This window comes from Moschus berezovskii, chromosome 6 (genome assembly GCF_049115385.1).
Source record: "Moschus berezovskii isolate FMDL1 chromosome 6, NW_MosBer_1.0, whole genome shotgun sequence".
NCBI classification, from domain to species: domain Eukaryota; kingdom Metazoa; phylum Chordata; class Mammalia; order Artiodactyla; family Moschidae; genus Moschus; species Moschus berezovskii.
In genome coordinates this window covers 54,404,797-54,428,065 of record NC_142465.1, presented here as the reverse complement: position 1 = coordinate 54,428,065, position 23,269 = coordinate 54,404,797, and the positions used below count along the sequence as shown (strand labels likewise).

General features: G+C 38.4%; 1 protein-coding gene across 1 annotated transcript in view; it reads left to right on the top strand.

Annotated features, from left to right (window-relative positions):
- The window catches only part of SRGAP1 (SLIT-ROBO Rho GTPase activating protein 1), a 327,863-nt gene that overhangs the window by 271,422 nt on the left and 33,172 nt on the right, over positions 1-23,269 (top strand). The window contains exons 11-15 of the mRNA XM_055395643.2: positions 4,038-4,065; positions 8,361-8,463; positions 12,190-12,250; positions 12,403-12,480; positions 14,546-14,680. Of these exons, the coding sequence (XP_055251618.1) occupies positions 4,038-4,065; positions 8,361-8,463; positions 12,190-12,250; positions 12,403-12,480; positions 14,546-14,680 (405 nt within the window). The remainder of the gene's footprint in view (positions 1-4,037; positions 4,066-8,360; positions 8,464-12,189; positions 12,251-12,402; positions 12,481-14,545; positions 14,681-23,269) is intronic.

The following is a 23,269-nucleotide window of genomic DNA, read 5'->3' as shown; positions in this document are numbered from 1 at the left end:
TTTCTTTCAGCGGTTTCCAGTGTCCTAGTGACACAAGCTGTGTTCAGGTATTCCAGATGTTCACTGAATTGGATTTTTTCTGCACAAGAAACGGGATTGTTCCCATCCGGGGCCAGCAGACACACTGGCTGCAGACCTCTCTGCTCCCCAGCCCTGCCCACGTGCAGACTTGGCATCACACTAACTGTTGGTCACAGCCTGGGCTTGATGCTAGCAGCTTTGCCCAGCGAAAGACTGAGCGTAGAGGACATGCCCCGTCTTTCAGCTCTTGTGAGCCCTTCAGCTTTCCACGCAAGCCCTGTTCACATTAATAGGCTTACACCAAGGGAGACCAGGAAAGTTAACGGTGCCTGTCCCACAGTGAGATTATCCAATGGTGAGCCCTTAAGAAGGGCTCCAACTCTAGGGTTGGCTAACTAAGTTTACTAGGTCAGAATTAAACAGTGCGTTTGGGGACAGTCTTGACTTTTTATATAGAAACCACATCTCTGAGTTATACTAGGCTCATTGCTGCAAAAACTGCCTTCATAGTAAAACAAATAGAGCCTAAACTCAGGGATTTAGCAGTTGATTGTACACAGCTGAAACTGTAACTACGGACATGTGTTTGGCCTGTCTTACTGCTCGCTTTTGGCAGGCTACCAGTGGCCCAGTAAGTCCTTTGATTTACAACATTGCAGAGCAACTAGATTGGGCTCTTAAAGTGGCACTGTCAAAATTCAGAATTCTAAATCTTTGAAAACAACTGAAATAGGAAAAAAACACACGATGAGTTAAGGCCAAAGGCGTCATCATCATCTTCTTCATCCTTCAGCAACACCATTATATCATTTTGTGATGTCTTTGTTTTTAAATAGGAGATGTTATATTGAGCATGGAAATTGAGCTATATGTCTGTAAAACTGAGGCACAGAAATTTTGTTCTTGTTTAGTAATGAGCCTTGGTGTTCACATGGCTTCTTTGAGTGCAGCATTTGGAGTTAAAGGGTTGTAAAAATCAGTGTAATTTTTGCTAAACATAGATAATCTAACACTGAAAACTGAGTTCCATGATATATTGTTTTTAGCGCTGGACATAGGAATTAAATAGACTATCATCACTCACTCCTTTGTCTTTGAGTCAAGGTACAAACATACTTTAGAAAGAAAAGCTGATTGTGAATAATTATTTTTTTTTTTAGAAAAGTACTGCAGTAGTTGGTATTTTTAAGGAAGATAAAGGGCTGGAAAGTAACATCACAAGTCCTTATCAATCATTCATTAGGGACAAAATCCAGGATGCCTCCATTCAGTGTGAGCTGCATGCATTTTAAATATTTTATCTAGTTTGGGGACTCAGATTGCCACCAAATTATATTTTGGTTTTCACTTTTACTCTGTGGACGTAAAATACATTTGAGCTTGAAAAATAATTCACTTCCTAATTCTCAAGTAAATTTTAAAAGTAGTCAAAGTAGCTGTTTGTACCAAGAACAAGATAACCCCGGCTCATTTTTTTTTTTTCCTCCAAATGACTTGTATTCGGGTAGAAGAAGGAGTTGTCTGTTGTTTTTAATAATTAAGTAGGCTTCCCAAGAAAGTGATTGAAATCTCATCCTCAGACCACTGGAAGCTTTCACATTTCTCTGGGAAGCAGATTTCTTCTAAGCTGGTGTGTTATTGCTCTATTAATGATGATACTGATTAAAAAATAAAACCTCATTCATCAGTTAGGACACACTGAGTACTATTAGCAGAAAAAAACAATGGATGTGGTGGTGGTGCGTGTACTATGAATGATAGTTCTCACAAAGCTTGTACTTGATTCATTAATCAAAATGTATCTTTTATAGGTTTTTAATTTTTTATCAAATACTATTAACCATGGATGGATGGAGCAAAATGATTTTAAGCCATTTTATATATGATCATTTTCTAAATCTAGAGACTATTCAGTTAGGATATTTTAACAAAAATAGTAAAATTTCGACATTGTAAAGCATTTAGTTTCTAAAGAATTATCATTAGCATCTTTTTGAATCACTTGGAAGTTATTAACCTCTGTGGTTCTCTTTAATCTGATAGGTATTCAAGTTGTTTTTAAATTTTATTTATTAAATCTTCAGTATTTTGTATTTGGCTTTATCCATATGAGACAGATAGATATCTCTACTTGTCTTCTAGGGTTTTTCTGAGTTTTTGCTGGGGAGAAAAAGATTTACATTTTACAATATATTTGGGAGCTTGGGTCTAGAATTAAAACAAACCTGGGCTTTAGTGCCAGATCCACCACATACTGACCATGCAACCTTGGACGAGTCACTTGTCTTCTACAGGCTCAGTCTAGCAATATTATAGTACCTACTTCATAAAATTATAAAAACTGTGTTACTCTGTAGAAAGTGCTTAGAACAGTGTCGATAAATGTTAGATATCATTGCTGTTTTTATTGTTGTTACTAATGCATGTATTTTATGTCATCCTTTTATGTTGTAATAAAGTATGCAACATGACGATGCAATACAGTATAAGTCAGCTTTTTCCTCTGCTCTCAATCCTTTGTTCGTTCTACTAACTCACCCTGGGTGATCTCAGCTCACAGTCATGGCCTCAACACAATCTAAAGAGTAGCAGCTCTTAACTCTTAACCTCCAGCCCTGTCTTCTCTCTGTGCATTAACCCTGTCCAGCTAACTTCCTGCTGAAGGCTGTCCCCTAGGACATCATACTCAGCTCACTGTCTGCTCTCTCCACTTTCCCATAGACCTTCTCTCCCATCCATTTAGGAATAACTATTATAACTTTTGGAGGTCTGTGTCTATCTTTTCTTTTTAAAGTAGCAGAAAGCCAGCAAAAGGAAGGATAAATGATAGGTAGAACTGGGTAGTGGAGGAAAAAATCAGATTCATCTCCCTTTCCCACTCCCCAACCCCAAGTCTTGGCCAAGGATAGATTCTGCCAAGATTTACAGGAGCCTGCATCCGTGCTGAGAAAGGTTTGCTCTGATATGAACTGGTGCCTCCTATTTAATAAATAGATATTAGCCAAATACTTTATGGTACGTGTTACTCAAAAGCAGATGATAGGGTAGAAGATTCTGTTGCAGCCTGGGAGTATTCATTCACAGTCCCCAGCTAGCCAGCACGCCCTACCATTGTTGTGTTGGCCTTGCCCTACAAGCCTGAATCACTGCATTGTGATCTGATGGGCTCGTCTCACATCCTGGTGCTGCAACATGACACTTCTCTGCCAGCTGTATTTTCAAGCATTTTCAGGACCGTATCATCATTTTGCAAACAAACCAGCTGAATGGTTCAACTCTCCCACACCCCTTCCCACTGCCCCACCCTAAATATAAGAAAGAACAGACAGCCACCATAGACGTATTAGGACTTGAAATTAGCTCAAATTGTTAGAGCACCACAAAAAGAGAGCTGCTTAAAACAAACCAAGAAGCCTGCATGTATAAGAACCTCATGTTTTAAATGATGGAATTCTGTGAAAGGCTTTTAGCTTACTAGTTGGTATAATGTAGCATAATTTAATATCCTTATACTTTAATATCTGCAAATGTTATTTCTGATTGTAAAGTACAACTTCTCTGCCTGATTTCATATTCTCAAAAGAACACCAATTTAAAAGAAATTGAGTTCTCCTAACCCTACATGACCCCCTTCTTCTCTCTCAGTTATTAGTCAAGACAGAAGGAATAACTAACGTTGAAATCTTGCTTGTGTTTTATTTGTATTTCATCTTTGAACTTACAGTTAAGATCAAGCAGCTATTTCTTGTTTAAAAAATAATAATAAAAAATAAATCTCCCTGCCTCGAATTGCCAAGTGAAACATTTCTTTAATCTATGGAATTTATTGTTTTATGTATAGATTTCATGAAATACTTACTTTGAATTTTTTGTCTATATGCTGTCTTCATGCTGTCCACCGTAAAATGTGTGAGTTATTATAACTCAGCATCATAAATCAAGGGACAGATGATATAAAAGATTACCAAATGCATTCCACTGATTCCATTCAGTTGACTTATTTTTTTTTCCTGCAGGTCACAGAGCTGAATATATGACTACGAGGTAGGAAAATATTTTAACATATTCATTGCGTCTCACTCTTCTCTCTTTTAACCAGCAACCAATTAAATGTTGCAAGAATGAACATATTTTGTTAATGAACTTGGAAGATAGTTTGGGCTTGACAAGACAGTAACAGGAAGTGTTTGGGGTTCTCACAAAACCAGATTTGCCCTGGCAGATCTGAGGGTTTCCCTCTGGAATTGTAAAGCTCTTTAATGAGCAGCCTCAGTTTTGTTTTTGGTTTTTTTTTTTTTTAAAAAAGGATGGAAATTAAATGGGTTTTATTTATCTAATCCAAAGCACTTTAAGTTTCTAAAAAGAGTCTGATAAGACTTTTGGTAATATAATTAGCAAGCAATATTATGTGCGTATGTACAGTGTCTGGCTAGTTACTTCTTGCTTCTGTATGTCATAAAAATTAGAGCTATGTTGGATATTCTTGGATTTTAGCTCAGTCCCTGTTTGGTTTGCTTTAAAATTTTAACTTTTAATGCCTAGTACAGTATTGCACTTCCTTTTGTTCTTCCTTTTTTCCCTCCTTTTATAAATTCTTGGAAGGATTTTGAAGCTACTGCTGAGAAGGAAAAGCCTTTTTGGAAGCAGATTCTGATCTGGGTTCGAGAAAGTTTATGGCAACTTTTCTTTTTCTCTGCCAACATTTGTGCAACAGCCAGAAATTATTCTAATTGATATAACAAGACATTGCACTTTTAAAGTTGAGTTCTCTTTGAGGTAGGAGGCATTTAGAACACTGGTATGTCTGTTGCAGTAATGGTCAAGTTAATTTTCAGATTCTGTGATGTTCTTGCTAGATAGTTTATTCAAAAGGAAACCTCTCTTATATCTTGGTGAACCAACTAGAAAGATGTAGCTACTGACTTGCCTAAACTTTATGAAAATACTGGTTTTTCTTCCCTGTCAGTAACAAAGAGGCATATTACTCCTGCATAGTTATATATCACTTGTGTCACAGTTAATGTCTCTTTTACAGTAGCAACTCTTTTACCTGGATATAAATTATAATTCATATAATGTACCCTTTTAAAAGATTTTTTTTAAGGCAGGAGTACAAATATGTAAATTTTCAATGACCGCTATTAATATAATTGCCCAGCAGACTGGACGATCCCCTGGAGAAGGAAATGGCAACCCACTCCAGTCTTCTTGCCTGGAGAAACCCATGGACAGAGGAGCCTGGCGGGCTACAGTCCATGGGGTTGCAAGAGTTGGACACAACTTAGCGACTAAACCACCAGAGCAGACTTAATGTTCACATCCTTCTAACTGGTACTTCCTCTCATCCACATGGGCATTCTACATAGAAAGCCAGATTATCCAGAAATTGTGTAGCAGGTCCAGGACCAGAACAAGTCATACAATTCGAATGTTGAACGAGTGTAGAATCTGGCATTCACCTGGCGTGTACATAGTAGAGCCAGAACCATCAGTACACCAGTCTGCCTGCCAAGCCAACTCTGCCATGGGAAGTACCTTGATGAGCTCTTGGACGGTTTATTCTAACCTCAGGTCCCTCTCACAGCTTTAGTATTTTCACATTTGCTTCATACTTTAGATTCATCAGGAGAGGCACTTTTCAGACTTTTGGTAGAAGACTCGAGACGTTCCTCTGTTAGCCTCAGCCAGAAGGTACTCTGCATCTCTCAGCAATGCAGGAATAATTATCCAGGGCTTTGCCTCCAGCTGCAATATTTGCTTGTCCCACAAATAAGTAACCAAACAGAATAAGCTTGTGTTCCTATTCCCTCAGCTTCATCAACTGCTCCAGATAGCAGCAAATATGAAGTTCTATTGGACCTTGTCATAATAACCACATTTTTCTAGTTTCAGTATTTGATGCTTTGTCTTCCTGGGGCCTTGCTGACCCTGGAGGGACTGTCCCTCTAATGGTTAGTCAGTTCCTAGAGATAGTAAAGGGCTTTCTTACGAGTGTGCCTTTTGTATATAAAGCAACCAGTCCAGAGCCCATACCCTCAACCACCTCCTTTTTCAAGCGTTTATGCGTAGGGCCGCTATTTACCTTCCCCAGTCACCCGAAGGCCAGTTGCCAGACAACTAGGGACAGCTCCCATGCCCCAGAGCCCACCGAAAGTATTCAAGGACTTGTCATTCAGTCACTCAGTTGTGTCCGACTCTTTGTGACCCCATGGACTACCACACATCAGGCTTCCCTGGCCTTCACTATTTTATGGAATTTGCTCAAGCTCATATCCATTGAATCGATGATGCCATACAGTCATCTCATCCTCTGCCCGCCCTTCTCCTCCTGCCCTCAATCTTTCCCAGTACTAGGGTATTTTCCAGTGAGTTGGCTCTTCAAGTGGCCAAAGTATTGGAGCTTGAGCTTCAGCATCAGTCCTTCCAGTGAATATTCAGGGTTGATTTCCTTTAGGATGGACTGGTTTGATCTCCTTGCATTCAAGGACTAGGCAATCCTAAACCTGCTTACCCTGCCTTGCCTGCTCCTTCCCACGGGAACCACAGCAAAGGCTCACATTTTCCTGTTTCTTCCTTCTGACTGCTATTTCCCCATGGTCCCCTCACCCCCATGCAGCGGCATGCCCCCACCTCTTGGGAACTGTGAGTAAGAAACAGTCTTTCCAATGACAGTTGTCTTCTGATCTGTTGGCCTTACCATACTTGAATGAAAATAATCTATGCATTTTAAAATACTTCTAAAATAAGGGAAAGAGTGGATGAAGTCAAGCACATATGGTTAAATTCATTGGTGGGCAGTTGTTCTGTTCGTTTATACCCACCAGATCCTTTCTTCAGTGAATGGCACAGAATTCAGTGTATAAAAGAAGTTTCAGAAATTTCAGCAATAGTAGTTTATGACTTTCTACTTGGTAGAATTTTCCATATTTGCTTCTAGACACTTGCAAAGGCTCCTTTCAGCCTCTCAAGCACCATGGAGCTTCAGACATTGTTTGCTGTAGCCCACCTGTTGGAAAGTCTTAAAATTTGGCTATGGAAAGCAGTATCAGCAAGTTTGTTCCCCTGGCTGTCACAACTGCTTTCATGTTATCTTAGGAAGGTAGCCAGGCTTCCAAATAAACTCTTGGGTCTTTGTTTTTAAACTGGTCTTTTTGAACTTTAATGAACTGAAAAGGAAGTTCTTCCTAGACAGTTTGCAGCTTAATAAGGGGCTTTACCTGATTTCCAAGTGTGGTATACCCTCATGAAAGTGAGTTAGTCACTCAGTTGTGTCCCACTCTTTGCGATCCCATGGACTGTAGCTTGCCAGGCTCCTCTGTCCGTGGAATTCTCCAGGCAAAAGTACTGGAGTGGGTTGCCATTCCCTTCTCCAGTGGATCTTCCCAACCCAGGGATCGAAACCAGGTCTTCTGCATTGCAGGCATATTCTTTACCATCTGAGCCACCAAGGAAGCCCATGTAACCTCATATCTGCCTTCTAAGTAAGAAGGAGTTCAAATCAGAATGTCCAAAGAAAGGTCTTCGGTCTCTTCTTCCATGTATTCCTTGCAAGAGAGTTGTAGATGTTGAGTCACGTGATCCTGGTTCTCTTTGTTCTAAAGGGAGGGGACAGAAGTTTCCCTCTTTCCAGTTACAAAGCAAGATGATGCCATTTATAAATATCGTGCATGTTACCCTGGATGTGCCTATGCCAGAGAGACTGACTTGTCCATCAAAGCAAGTAGACTGGGGATGGAGAGAGTTCAGAACAGAATAAACAGGTGCATCATAATTCTCTCCAGATAGTTAGGTGATGAACTAGTTTTTTTAAAGAAATAATAATTCATGTGAGCCTGGACCCACTGTCCCCAGTGGGGCAGAACAGAAACGAAACTCTGTTTTTTACTTGTGACCCATTAATAGCTTCTTTTACATAAAATAAAATCCTGTTAACTACCTGAGGGATATCGAATAGATGTAATGTTATTTGCCTTGAAGAATTACATTGTAAGTAAAAATATTACATTTAATTTCTCATATTGGGATCTTTCAGAGTCTTCATTTTTATGACATGTTGTGTCTTTTGTGTGACTTACAAGTCGAATAACACAGATGTTGGTTTAACAAACAAATGTCAGTTACAAGAAAAAATACTGTGACTAAATAGCTGGTATGGGTTTTGATGCATAAGTCAAAGTAAATAAATGGGAAAGGGAAAGGACTGTTTTCCTCCGTGGGTGGGAGTGGGGGTGGGGAAGGAACACAAGAATTCCTGTGTCTTGTAATTTTGATGTGACCTATGGGTGTTTCATTTGTTGTTTGATTTCTGCCATGCTCAGTAATTATATTCCCTCCCTTAGGCCTCCAAATGTTCCCCCTAAGCCCCAGAAACACAGGAAGTCCAGGCCCCGCTCACAGTATAATGCTAAGTTGTTTAATGGGGATTTGGAAACATTCATCAAGGTACTGGCACCAGCCATCTGGGTGGCTGATCTCCACGCTTCTTACTATAATGGTCTCAGCCTCTCATAAAAGGAGGCAGGTCATTATGTCCAAGTCTGTCCTGGGGCTCTTTGCTTTCCCAGAAAATCAATATAATATTTCCTGAAGTCAGAGAGGAAAGACTGTTTGGTTTGAGTGCCTTCAGAAGAGGGAATAAACGTGGGTATTATTATACTGGCAAAAGAGAAAGCCCTCTTCTTAAAAAAAAAAAAAAAGCCATAATTTGTACAAAAAGAAAAAGAGCTACCTGATAAAACGCTTTAGTTCTACTCATGCAAATGAGATGGCACAAAATATATCCTGAAAGTCCATTGTTGGGCTAGCTTTGAAGCACAGCAAGTTTCGATTTCCCATGACTTGAGGAATTCATTATATTGGACAAATTGTAAGGCCCTGTGGTCTGTATCTGGATCTCTGCTGTGTTTACTCTGTCTTCTTTTTCACCCTGTATTTCTGATAATGCTTCTAGCCGAGGACGAAGGAATTCACACGCAAGACATCAGGTACTGTGCTCGAGGGAAATCGCGGGCACAGCCTCTTTCACTCTTGATACCATTTTCAAATCACGGTCATGCTTGGCTTTAATTGGATTTTTTAAGGTCTTTAAAAGAAAAGTGTTTGCAGTTGGAAATTAGACCGGTTTATAAATAGGTTTTACTTAGAAAAGAATTATAGAAATCAAACACTGATTTTAAGGGGAGTAGTGCTCTAGTAAAACTGGATAAATGCTTAGGTTTTACATTATATATTTGGCAAATATACCAAATTTTGTATATATTTGATAAGAGAGTCAATATTAAATACCAAGTGTACATTTAATACTGGATATTGGACCCTCATGTAAATTATACAAAATAGAGAAGAATTACATAGAATGCAATGTTTCCGAAGACTGAATTTATATAGGAAACTACATCATTGGTAACCTCCCTTAATACGTTACGGTGTCTTACTTTCTTTAAAGACAGATCTTTTATTGAATATGTACACTAATGATTACAAAATATATGTGTGTGTGCATGTATATGGGTAGCTAGACACAAACAAACATACATACATGAAGAAATTTAAAGCCTCCGGCATCCTTAAAAATGAATCCTAACCCTGAAACTGAGTGAAAGCCACTGGACAACCTAAAGAGCAATCACGAGTCTGTTGCTATTAGCCTTAAACCCAGAAGAGCCTTATTGGCTCTAATTTAATATAAAATTATTGTCAAATTTGATTATTTGGTTTCCCAGCCCAGGGCTTACAAACAGGGGCAAATTAGATGGAGAGAAGGGAACGATCAAATGAAAGCGCTGAGATGTGCAGCTGATGGCCTGGCAGAGAAAGAGAATATAGAATAGGGCAAAGAGATAGATGTATGATTCCATTATATTTGATAACACAGTATAAGAATGACCACTTAAGATCATAGAAAGGCACATTTTTTTTTTTAATTTTACAATATTATATTGGTTGGTTTTGCCATACATTGACATGAATTCGCCCCGGGTGTACATGAGTTCCCCCTCCTGAACCCCCCTCCCACCTCCCTCCTCCCTTTAGGTTTTTGAAAGATTTTTCATTAAGAATAGTTAAAGGAAACCAAATTTAGGCATGAAAGGAGGAGCAAACCACTTAGCATGGAAAATTACTTCTGTAAGCTCCTCTTCGTTCGAGATAGAGTGTTAAAGAATCTTTGGTCCTAGCAGTGAAACAGAAGGTATCATGATCTCTACACTTTTGAGAAGTGCTCAGTCAGTTGAGATCCCCACAATATCACTGTAACACAGCAAGGGAAAAACAGTTTTTCCTCTATTTTCCATGGGGAAACTGAGACACAAAGGGATTTGTTTGAATGGTCAGTGGAGCATAGCCCGTTGCTTCACTTCCTGTAAAATATTTTTTACCAAAGCATCTGGCGTCTGTGAAATTAAATTAAAACATGCACATTCATTATTTCTTGACTCCAAAATTCATTATATTAAATGAAATACTAATGATAGCTGAAGGATTAGCAATTACCTGAGTAAAGATGAAAATATTTTTAAAATAATATGAAAACCGAAGACATTTGTATTTAGAACTTTCTTAGTGCAAACATTTTTCTTTTAATAACCTTTTATTCTTGGTTTCCCTTTTCATTTTAATACTAAGTTCAGCCAGGTTGCCAACTAATAGTCTCCTTTCATCATTTACATTTAAACATTTGTTGCTCTTCTAGATTACAGTGTTACAGGAATTGTTCATATAAAGGTTACATCACCTGAAACAAACTTGTATCCTAAAGAAAAATCCCCTCTCATAGTCAGTAAGTTTTGATAAAATAATATGGCCATTCCTGAGCCAACTAGTTCACATTTAAAAAGCATTTTTATTCTTCAGGATCTTCTTTAAGAAATTAATAGTTTATGCTCCTGAAACAAATTGCCTAATTAGAGAAACTTAATGCAGGCTCCAGAAGTAACTGAGCCATTAACTGGTTTATACACTGTTTACATTGTCTTAAAGCTGAAAATGAAACTGTCCCTCTAGAAGTGTATTACCCAGTCTAGGAACAGTAAAAAGTTAGATTGCTAGACTACAGTCTATTCCCATTCCTTCCACTGTTTCTTAATTGGAAAGGTTAGTGGATTCTTAATTGTTCTAACATATTGAGGCAACCAAATTCTTCTTGTGTTGCAGAATAAAATTCCCCATGAATTAGTACCTAATTTCAGCTAATCATTTGAAACCTTCATACTTCCTTTAAAGCTCTAATTCCTGAAAGAGCAGAGTCTGAAAAGTAGATGAAACATAACTCCGTAGTCGGTAACCTTCTTTAACTACATGGAGTGCATGCCTTTGACACATATTTAGCTGTGACCTCAGCAGCTCCTTCATCTCATTTGTCATCCTATACATGTCTTACTACATTTGCAGAATTCGCATTTGTTCAGTAGAGTGCGATGCCTATATTACAAGATGTAGAGAAAGAAGGCCAAGAAATGTTTCTTCTAAGAAAACAAGATCTAATGGGGTGCACATTGGTGCCATTTTTTTTCTCCATCCTTAAAACATGAAAAAATAACAATGAAAAATCCTTAGAGGGTGAGTCAGATCTGATGCAAACTAAATAAATACATGACACATCATGAGCAGCTATAAAGCAATTCTCGTATTATGCATCTGGAAACACATAAACCCTTTATAACTGTGACCATCTAGATGGTGGACTCTCAGGGGTGCCACAGAGAGGATCCTGAGATGGCTGAACGGTTGTGTCTGTTGACTAGTACAGTCAGTCAGTCCTAAGATGCTACGGTTAGAATATACTGAGCTCTTTTTAGGTCCATTAGATTAATTACTTGTGTAAGTAACCTTTTTAAACATAAGTGATTTACACAATTCATTTTGGTATGTGAACCTACATCAAGTAGAAAAGGTGAATTAGCTATGACATCCTTAGGCATAGCAGAGTGAGTTGAAACCGAATTGCCTTCAATGTATTTAATTTGGTTTGCCTCAGAACTGAAACATACCTTTGGTCGTATATAATTTTATATTTGGCCCTTGAAGAATATTTTAGAGGGCGTGTGTTTGGAAATGATCATCTAAAAGAATGAAAAGCATTCCTTAATAAGGGTTAAACTATAAGCTTTATTACTATGTGTGATTTGTGCCTCTGCTCTGCTGTTAACTGGCTTCCATCTCTTGACCCAGGACTCAGGACAGATCATCCCCCTCATTGTGGAAAGCTGTATTCGGTTCATAAATCTCTATGGTAAGCCCTAAAATGCAGTATTCTTACCTTAAACAATTACGAGGAGTCTTGCAGTAAATGTGTCTTTCCTTTCAATACTTAATGGTTGGAAAAGAGGGGCCCTGGAGGATGTGATGAAATCTCTCATGTTCTTTCCCTTCTGTTCTCTTTAGGTCTTCAGCATCAGGGGATTTTCAGAGTGTCTGGTTCCCAGGTGGAAGTCAATGATATTAAAAACTCATTTGAGAGAGGTAATTGCACGTCTGTACCTATAAGCAAACTTTGTTAAAAAGTCATCATTTTCTGTAAAGTGGCATACTCATCCCATATGTCTTTAAAACCTTTCTCTGCATTTATTTCTTTTTGGATGTTGAATTAAGAATAGATGAGAAATGAAGCCAGAATCATAAGGCTTTGTTATCAAGTCTAGAAAAGCATATGGGTTTGTATCCTTGGTTTAGGACCAGCATTGGTAATCCTCAGCACGCTGTCAAAGGTGGCTCATGAAGGGGTTCTGGAAAAGCGGCAAGAGCAGCTGTGGGCCTGCATAGCAGGGGTTTGAGGTGACTCATCCCAGCTTCCTGTCTACTCCCTTTGTCAGGAACCATCCTTCCTCTTGTTGCCATCTCCAGACTCCTTCCCTGTGACCTTAGTTGGTGCCTTATTCTTGATCCCAGTTGACTGTCAAATAAGTCCTCCTAAACTGTTCATTAGCACATTATGATGAGTATCAGGCAGACCTAGAATCAAATCACACTTCTGCATTGACTAATTGTGTGATTTGGGTCAAGTGACTGATCTCTTACTTTGGCCTGAGTTTCCTCATCTGCAAAATTCTAGGACTGGTGTGAGAAATAGGTTTTAGCCATCAAAGTGCTTAACTCTTAAGTGGTGGCTCTGAGCTCATAATGCTCTCCTATTAAAATGATTTGTCTTATGTCTACTTTTGGATACCTCTGCACCTTCCTGCCCTTGCCTGAAAATCAAGCCAGGGATGCAGAGGGAGGGACATCATGGCGTGGAGACAGGGCCACCTCTCTTGGTCCCATTTGTCCTGACTCAGACTTGGTACGAAGCCAAGTTTGAAACTGTGGTTGAAGAGGTCAACTTGGAGCCAGATTGTTTTTCCTCTTCCAAATCCTCTGAGTGATGTTATGTATAGAGCAGAGGCGTCACCCCTCAAGAGCTAAGTGTCCAAGTCTCTTACACGGACCATATTCAAGATATATTGAAATATAGTAAAGCATCAGGTTCCTGTGCCAACCATTGTAGGCAGAAATGGTTTTCTTTCTTTTCCTTGGACATTCCCCTGGTATTTGTTGTTTGTTTGTGATCTCTTTGGGTGAGGCTTTCTCACAGTGGGCAAAAAAAAAATTGTTTTAGTGAATTCATGTTCAGTGATTTCCTGCCCTAGAAGCAGAGAAAAAGGAACCACAAGTCCCTGAAAATAAACTGCCCCAAGAGGCAAAGGAAAGTTAAAATTCAGTGTACAATTTTTGTGAACTTTAGAAGAGCAGACCTATGAATAAAAAACGGAGTTTGATTTAAAGCTGCACATTGTGTTGAACTTCTTAAGAATTTTATTTCAGTTTAGTTCTCAGGAACGTGGACTAGTCAGGTCAGTTACCTAATATTTTAAAAGCACCCACCATAAAGGATCATGTAATTTAATGTTTGTGATATATAAAGTTCCCACTTTTTATACACATTCTTTGGTACTGTTAAGGGTACGTTTTCAAATTCCTGTCTGATTTCAAAATCTCCTACTGCTGAAGTCAACTTTCAAATGTGCTATGAACACTACCATTCACTTTGAGAAACATTTATTTAATGGTATTTAATGGTAGGTATTCACAATTAGTTAAGTCCTATAATATTTCTGATAAATTTTCCTGATCCATATAGCATAGCCAGACAGACCTATATTGTTTCTTTTTCCCTGGTAGGGTACGAGACACAGAATATAGTATTTGAATTCATGTCAAACTAAGATTACAGATTTTAGCTTTAAAAAAAAAAATAGTTCGTTCCAATTATAAATCCCACAATATTTTAAGTTTTTAGGTAATTTGAAAGGGATTATTTGGTAGCATATGATATAAAAAAAGCTTTATTTTGGCCAACTATTTTTAGGTTAATCATGGGGTAGAATATCTAAACCAATTATTTTAATTTTAGTAGCATGTAATCTTTTAGTAGCATGTAACTAAAACATATGTGTATATATAGAAATGTGTGTGAGTATAGAAACATTTTTGTTTAAAAATAAAAAGAGAAGCATTATGCATGTAACTAATTTGTTGGGGTTTTTTTTAGGTGAAAACCCTTTGGCTGATGACCAGAGTAACCGTGATATTAACTCAGTTGCTGGCGTTCTAAAGCTCTACTTCCGTGGGCTGGAAAACCCCCTCTTTCCTAAGGAAAGATTTAACGATCTGATTTCTTGTGTCAGTAAGTGGGCTATGTTTTGGTTTTTTTTTTTCTCAATTCTTTCCCCACCAGAATTATTTGACTAACCAATTTCCTGGGAAAGGCAGCAGCCCCGTATCCTCCTCCCCAACCATTACCCCATCACCACCAAATTTCTGAGACCACTTGTCTTGGATCCAGCATGACTCATCCACCCAGCTGTGGCCTCGCCCTTCACTGAGTGGGCTCTGCTCCTGAACATTACCCAGGTTCCATAGAGCCCAAGAGCTTCCCACTTAGTAGCTGGGAAGGAGCAGAGAAGCACGTGCCAACTCACTGAAGGCAAGGAGGAAGCTGTAAGCATGGAAATGTTAACTGTTTTTTGGCTTTTGGCTGTTGGTCTTTTCCACCATCTTTGTTACTTGGGAAAAAAGGTAAAAGGAGATAAATGATCATTATTACAGTGCAGGAACAGTAGGTGGTAGTTATCTGTCAGTGGGCATCCCCAGCTAATAGGCAGAGTGGCTCTGGGAGCGTGTATGATGTATTATGAAACCCATAATCAGCAGAGCAAAGCATTGCTTTTTTTTCAGGGGTTGGGGGGCTCTTGACACTATAGGAAAGAAGGTAAAAATAATAATACTAGGAATGAGCCACATCTCATATGTCTATAAACTCAGTGTCCCTTTAAGTCCACATTCCCAGGCAAGGCTGTTGAACTAACTTAAATTACACAGTGAGGGCTTTTGTGAGAATCAAGCTTTACTCTAATGAACAAACCTCCTCCCCGCATCTCCCCCACTACCCACCTGGATCAACAAGTCCAAGCGACCCCAAAAACTCTCTCTACTCACCCTTCCTTCCCCTTTCCCGTCACCAGTGCTTTGGTTTCTCACTAGGAGATCCTACTCCTATGTTTTGCCCTCTTTCCTTAACATACTGCATGCCAGGCACTCCTCTTGACACTTTACGTGTATGAACTCATTTCATTCTCACAACCCTATGATTGATGGATTGATGTTCTCCTGATTTTATAGATGATGAAACTGAAGTGCGGAGAGGTTAAGAAACTTTCTGGTGAACAAGGTGGACCTAGGATTTGGACCTAAGCTGTTGGAGTCAAAAGCCTAGGTTCACAAGGGCACATTGAGTTTGATATTACCGTCACCACCTCCCACCTCTCCCCACCCATTTAAAATCTATTTCGTTATTTTCCACCTGAAAACAGACTCCTTGGTCTGGCCAGTTCATAGTATAATTTCTTCCTCCCTCTGATCGCTCGCCTTTCGTGCACTCATCTCCTGCCACCTGCTTGGCTGACTTGTTTCAATGATAGCAACCTGCAGACATGCTGGACCATTTCCCGCCTCCGTGCCTTTGCCGGTGCTGCTGTATCTGCTGGCCCTCATGGCCACTTGACATCCACAGGGACGGATGTGCTGAACTGGCACTCCTCCCAAACTGCCATCCACCCTAGCACCTGAGGCAGCATTGGTCACTTTCTCTCTACTCACGTTCCATTGTGTACCTGTGTCTGTAATTTTTCTTAAAGCCCCACATTACAATTTTTTAACCACTCTGTGTCTCCCTCTACTAGAGAAGAGGCTAGTGAGAAGAGGAAGAACTAGTAAGAGGAAGAAGGCTAGTAAGAAGAGGCTAAGAACATAGGTTCTAGACTCCAACAGCCTAGGTCCATATCCTAGGTCCACATTGCTCACCAGCAAGTTTTTTAACCTCTCTGTACCTCAGTTTCATCATCTATAAAATCGGGAGAACATCAGTCTACATATCATAGGGTTGTGAGAATGAAATGGGTTGATACATATGAAATGCCAAGAAGAGTGCCTGGCACGGAATCTGTTCAAGGCAATGCCTAGATTTAGCTCCACCGGCGTGTGAGGTCCTGATGGATTATTATGTTCCTTAGCCAAAACACTTGGCATAGTTAATGCCAGACATATGATAAGTGCATAATGCATAGTTAAATAGAATTTAAATTAGGAGTCAAAATTCCCCCAAAGTCATTTTTAAGTATTTGTTTATATTTTTGACTGTATCAGGCCTTAGTTGTGGCTTATGGGATCTTTTATTGTAGTGTGCAGCCTCTTCGTTGCAAAGCATGGCTCTCTCCCTCTAGTTGTGCATAGGTTCTCTAGTTACGGTGCAGAAACTCGAGAGCACACGGGCCCTGTGGCTGTGGCACACGGACTCTTTAGTTATGGAGTGTTGACTTTCTTGCTCCGAGGCATTTGAGATCTCGATTCCCTGACCAGGGGTCAGGAAGGCATTGGAAGGCAGATTCTTAACCACTAGACCACTAGGGAGGGCCCCTCCCCCAAAATCATTTTGTTGGCAACCATGCCTAAAGTCCTAGATCTCACTGAGTAGGAATTCCCCGATCATAATTACCTCCACCCCCACCCTGTACAGTCTGATGCTTGTGTGGAATTCAGAAGTACGCCTGTGTGTCCATTCCATGGCCCTCACGTAGCTTGAGTCATCACAGCAGCTTCTGACCCAGCTGGAAAGAACTGAGAAGAAGCTGTCATACTTCTGGAATTCCCCTTTGGCCATGTGCAAAGATTTTCCTCACCAGCCTAGCCAGAAAGTTTATATCTGCAAAAAATTATAAGCACTCTCTAATATTCAGTGGTTTTCTACATACACATATCATCCACACCAGCTGGGTAAAGACTACTGGGCTCCATTGTCAGTTACTATTGCAGATTCACATCACACTTTCATTGAATGAGAAATACTATTTCATTATGGTTATTAAAAGCTGAAGCCTTGGAGGCAGAAAGATCTAGATTCAAATCCTAGCTTCACCACTTAGTAGCTCTGTAACCTTGGGCAGAGATCAATATTTAATCTTTTTAAATATATATTTCTTTATCTACTTCATAGCGTCTGTGTGAAGCAAAAGGAGACAATCCATACTCAGTGTTTCTAGCACCATGCCTGGCACACAATGAGCTTCAGTATATGCTGTCATCATTACAACTGTCACCGCTACTCCTACTGCAAACTCAGGTCACATATGCCAATACCTGGGTTAGCCATTTACCAGTCTTCCCTGTTCAAAATATGTATTTCTTTGTTATAATTAATTCACAAGCATTTAGAAATGATGTTAGTTTAACCCAGACATTGTGTTGATACCAGCATGATTTTTCCCAGCACAGTAAATGTGTTACAATCAAAGACAAGCTTTCTTACAAGGAGATGTGAAGCCAAATAAGATCATAAAGGAAAACAATGGAAAATCTACAGAAATATCTTTCTTTTATTGCAAAGAATGCCTTACATGAAATGCTACAGGGGCACATAAAGAAGCTGCAAAGACATTTCCCCCTGTATTTAAACAATGGATTAGTGAAAAATGGATTAATAATCCTCGGGCTAATTTGTTTGAAAATAGTCTCTATTGGCAATGAATACCCACAGGACCAACCTCTCAAAGAAGCGGGAGCCCCTGGCGACTAAGGCTGCTCCGGTTGCTAGGTGCACACACCAGTAGATTTAACTATGCCAGTAATTTAAGTAGTGTTGTTAATGTTTTTGTTAGTTCTCTAGTTACAGATTCTTAGATGTTGTGCAGTGGTTTCCCCATAAGTCCTGTTATTTTTAGTGCTACATTTTGCAGAATGGAATATTTTTCAAAAACACTTAATGGCACCATGTATAGCAACCCCATTTCTTCCAACATCTAATCTATTTAAAAGGGGATTCCTGCTTATTATTGATTTATCTTTAGGCAAGCATTTTCTCTTACCAATGTGACCATGATATACCTGTATTTTTCCTGGATTTTCAATAAATTATTTGAACATGGTTATATCATTCATTATTATATCCTTCCATTAATATTACAGACTTTTGATGATTATTGCCTACAGTGTTGCAAAACTTTCTCAGGATTCAAAGGCTTGACTTTTGAATTCAAGAGGTTTAAAATATACTAGAAGAGATAAGATATTTATTTACAAATAAATTCAGTCTAAGTTTGTGATAGAAGCAAAAGACTTAGGAATGTTAGTGGAGAGAGGTCTCATGGAGATCGATTGCTTTTGTCCATGTCATCTCCTAGTATTGCCTTAATTGGATTTTATTTTCTCTATTAAGGTAATTTCATGTGATATTTTGTATAGAAAAACTTCCCTTTTCATCTTTTATTCTAAGAGTTTTACCCTTTTCATCTTTTCTAAGAGTTTACATAAGTCTCTGGAACACCTGCTACCTTTTGCTTACCTGTTTTTGAATTGTTTCAGGAAACATTGTGTGGGGGGGGTGAGTTATTGTGCTATTCATATGCCTTTAAATACCATATTCTCTGGAAGCTTGCACATGTAGTAAAAGAAAATTTGTCTTAGCATTCTCTCTTTTTTCCAATGTGCAGTTCATCCCCAATTCACTACAAGTTTCTTTTTAAAAATTACTTCTCTGGATAAAGACATCAAAGGCAATCTAAATTTGAAATAAACTTGAGAGTGTCTCCATTTCTCACCCAAGGGTTTTTTTGTTTTTTTAAAACAACCATCCACTTTATGAATGGTTTTGTGACTGCTCCAGATCATACCCACACAGTCTGGGCAGCTTCTGGAATATCCGTGTACTATGGCTCTGAGGTTCCCTAGGGCAAAGATCCAAGTGACTTGCTCTAGTAGAGCTGCTCAAGCAATTCATGGTGTTTCCTGGCTGCTTCGGAGCTGTGAGCCCAGAAGAAGCATTTGTACTTTGTTATGTGCTGTTATTTAGGGGACTGGTTTTACAAAAGGAAACATCTTTTTTTAGGAGGGTGTTTTTTTTACCTAGGGGGAGACAGAGGACAAGACAATTAGATGGCATCATCGCTTCAAAGGACAAGAGTTTTAGCAACCTCCTGAAGATAGTGAAGGACAGGGAAGCCTGGTGTGCTGCAGTCCATGGGGTCACAAAGAGTCAGATATAAATTAGGAACTGAACAACAACAACAAAACCAACATTTAGTCATTATAGAAAACATAATATTTAAAAAGTGCATAGAATACTTCTCCCATAATGCCACTACCCAAAGAGAATCAGTGGTGTATGTGTACACATTCTGATCCTTGTGTATAGTCATATGCACAGGCACTGTTTTTAAAAAGCTGAAATGGAACTATACTGTCCCATTTGTAACCTACCTTCTTTTTGACTTATTTATTGTAGAAAATTTCAGATGTCTGCAAGAGGATGCATAAAGATATATTTACATATAAATAATATAATTGCCTTGCTTTAACAGTTTCCATGTGTTAGCCAGATTTGTCCCACATACATTGCTTTTGTGTCATCCCTCTGACATGAGATCGTTTCATCTGGGTGTGTGTATCTCTGGGAGATGATGCTTCTTTTTTTTATACAACATAGCCACAAAACCATTTTCATACCTTAAAAAAAATAATTCCTTAAAATCATCCAATAGCCAATCACTGTTTTTTAATAATAATATGCAACTAACATGTGATTACTATAGAAAAATTAGAAAATGCGTAAAACAAATCTAGAATTCTTATGCACAAAGATAATATTAACCTTTTTAATATTTTCCCAGATATATCATATATATACACCTATGTATTTCTTAAAAATTTTTTTATTGGAATATAGTTGCTTTGAGGCTTTCCCAAAATAGCTCAGTGGTAAAGAATCTGCCTGCAGTGCAGGAGGTGCAGGCCACATGAGTTGATCCCTGGGTCGGGAAGATCCCCTGGAGGAAGAAATGGCAACCCACTCCAGTATACTCGCCTGGAGAGTCCCATGGACAGAGGAACCTGGATGCAATCCAAAAGAGTTGCAGAGAGTCAGAGACAACTGAGCACACATGCACGCATAGTTGCTTTACAGCATTGTGTTGTTTTCTGCTGTACAACAAAGCAAATCAGCCATGCATATATATATGCATCCCCTCTTTTTTTGGACTCTCTTCCCATTTAGGCCACCAAAGGGTACTGGGTAGAGTTCCCTGTGCTATACAGTAGTTCTCATTAGTTATCTCTTTTATACTTAGCAGTGTATGTATGTCAGTCCTAATCTCCCAGTCCGTCTCACCCCCCTCTTCCCCGCGTGGCGTCCATACCTTTGTTCTCTACATCTGTGTCTCTATTTCTGCTTTGCAGGCGGGTTCACCTGTACCATTTTATAGATTCCACATATATGTATTAATATACAATATTTGTTTTTCTCTTTCTTCATCTTGTATGACAGTCTTTAGGTCCATTCATGTCTCTGCAAATAGCACAATTTCCTATGTATTTTAAAGCATTGTCTTATTGAGAGACAATTCTAATACCATTAATTTATCCATTAGCATGTACAAATCAGTGGTTTTTAGTATAGTCACAAGATTAGGAAAATCACCAAAATCAATTTTAGAACATTTTCATGACTCCCAAAAGAAACCCCAGTTAGCAAACATTCATAACAACCATCAACCTCAGCCCTGGACAGCCACTAATCTACTTTGTATCTCTGTGTATTTACCTATTCTGCCTATTTCATATAAATGAAATTATACAATATATGGTCTTTTTTATTTTTATTTTTTTAAAAAATATTTCTGTAATTTGCTTCTTTACTCAACAATGTGCTCTTTAGATTTTTCAATTATGTATGTTAAATATATACATATTTAAGGTTTATTTTATTTTATTTTTTTATAAGTTAAAATTTCACCAAATGAAAAAAATAGAATACACAGTTGCAAAAAGCTACATTAAGTTATTTTACAACTGTCTCAAGCTGCAAAAAGAAAAAAAACCCAATGCCATACCTAAGTTATCCCTCTCTCAAAATAATGCCATTTATATTATAAACTACAAGCTCCCCGTCAAAAGATGGGAACTGCTTTTGTTAATTCATACATATATATATATGACTGTATCACTTTGCTATACACCTGAAACAACCATAACACTGTAAATAAAATATAGTACAATATGAAATAAAAATAAGTAACAGATCTTTGGGGCTTTACGCTGAGTTCCTATCAGAGGGATAACAGCACCACAGCCGCCCTGAATCCTCATGAAGGAGGCACACGAATGACTGGGTTACAAGAGTTACAGGAATGAGAGCTGCTCACTTCCCAGAAACCACAGCTCACAGAAAACCAACAAAGGCACGAGATACAGAATATATGGTCTTTTTTAACGGGCTTAATTCATTTAGCATGTTTTCAAGGTTCATCCATGCTGTTGCATATGTCAGTACTTGTTTTAAACTGCCAAATAATATTCCATTATGTGGATATACCACAACTGCATACTTTTGATTTTTAAAAAAAGCTGTATCATGCCAAATGACTGCTAGTGGATATAAGATTTCTTTTAGATGTGATGAAAATGTTCTATAATGGACTGAAGTCGTGGTTGCTCAATTTCAAATGTACTAAAAGCCATCAAATTGTATACTTAAAAGACATGAATTGTATCTCAATAAATGTTACTAAAAATTATATTTTCTCTTCATAAACTACTTTACAAATTCCCCAGTTTTAGAAATTTAGATTGTTTCCAAAAGTAATTTTGCAGTTATACAAAAATACCATGATTAGCCTCTTGGTACATAAATCTGTTTCCTATATCTGATGGTTTTCTGGAAAAAGCTTTTGAACTCTTTTCCTGGTTTTCCAATGTATGTTTTTGTTGCTAAAAATTCTTCCAGCTTTATTGCCATACACAGTAGTTTTCTCTTTGAGCTCAAAATTTCTGTTTGCTGCCTTACAATGATCTTCTCAAAGATTCCTTTTCTCTGCAAAAATGATTAGTAGGCTTAGTATTGAAACAGGTAAGGCTCCTTAGGCTAAGATTTAGTTTCTTTACTAATTTCTATTTGATAATTCAGCAAAAGGAGAGACATTATTTATATATTTATATCTATAATGTTGCTTGTTAACTAGGAAAGAACTCAATGGCTTAATTCATAGAACTCCAGAAAGAAACCCCAATTAGCAAACACTGATAACCACCATCACCCTCAGCCCTAGACAACCACTAATCTACTTCGTATCTCTGTGTATTTACCTAAATATATTGTAAATCTGTTAATGGTTAATTAGAAAGATTTATAAGCAGTTCATTTCTTACCTAGAAGAACAGCTGGTAAATCATCTCAGGGCTAAGATTTATTCAATATATTAAAAGGGCTCTTTTTCTCTTTCCTTTTCATTCACACACATATACTATTATACACACAGTTGATTGATACTTTGATATTATTAAAACCTAACACTGAACCTAAAAATATCCTGCGTGCTATGATAAGTTGCTTCAGTCATGTCCAACTCTTTGTGACCCCGTGGACTGTAGCCCACCAGGCTCCTCTGTACATGGGATTCTCTAGGCAAGAATACTGGAGTGGGTTGCCATTTCCTCCTCTAGGGTATCTTCCCAACCCTCAGATGAGGGATCGAACCCTCATCTCTTAAGTCTCCTGCATTGGCAGGCAGGTTCTTTACCATCAGGGCCTTTAAATTCCGCTTGATTATTGCTTGTTGGGCTATGGAGTTCAGAAATATTTGCCTGCTTTTACATAAGCCATTTCTACATGTGACCACCAAGGAATTTCCTTCCCTTTCTTCCTTAAGGATAAATTTGCATCTTATGTTTT